General features: G+C 53.2%; 1 protein-coding gene across 1 annotated transcript in view; it reads left to right on the forward strand.

Annotated features, from left to right (window-relative positions):
* Window positions 1-130: 130 nt before the first annotated feature.
* The window catches only part of EMH_0066270 (uncharacterized protein), a gene marked incomplete at both ends in the record, with an annotated part of 551 nt that continues 106 nt past the window's right edge, over window positions 131-575 (forward strand). The window contains one exon of the mRNA XM_013498486.1: window positions 131-444. Coding sequence (XP_013353940.1) covers window positions 131-444 — 314 coding nt within the window. The remainder of the gene's footprint in view (window positions 445-575) is intronic.

The raw sequence follows: 575 nt of genomic DNA on the forward strand, positions 1-575 counted from the left end.
GTGCTTGTCTTGCTTGAACAGTGCTTGCTTTGGGTATCTTCTCCGGCACTGTGGCTTCATGTTCGCTCTAAGTGTGCGAGACGGAATGGCGTATTGCAAATGAGTGCAGCGAATCATCAGCTGCGTACGAATGCAGCGCAATATCTGGTGGGAGGCAGCAGCAACTACTCGTTGCCGTGCATTACAACGCCTGGCCCTATTAGCGAGCAATTCGGTAGTGCTTGCTGATAATCGCTTTGCGGAGAAACGATATGGCAGCGGGCTTTGCTGCGTGGGAATCAGCTGCATCTGCCGACAGGAGCAGGTTCTGCATTTGGCTGCGAGCTGGGGACCACCGACATATGAGGAACCGTGGATTTATGCAGTGCGCCTGCGCTTTAGTATTGCCCGCACTGAGGCAATGCCTTATCTGGCGCCCCGTTCGTTTGCTGTTTTGATCAGGATGTAAGGGCTTAACGGCCAGCTAATTTTCGGTCGGGGCGTGTATCGGCAGTGTTGCGCTTCCGGCATTCTGATGGTTGGAATAGATGCTTACGCGCCTGCGTGCATATTCATGGAGTTGCAGTGCGTTAAAT

This window comes from Eimeria mitis, genomic scaffold (genome assembly GCF_000499745.2).
Source record: "Eimeria mitis Houghton genomic scaffold, Emh_scaff3455, whole genome shotgun sequence".
NCBI classification, from domain to species: Eukaryota; Apicomplexa; class Conoidasida; order Eucoccidiorida; family Eimeriidae; genus Eimeria; species Eimeria mitis.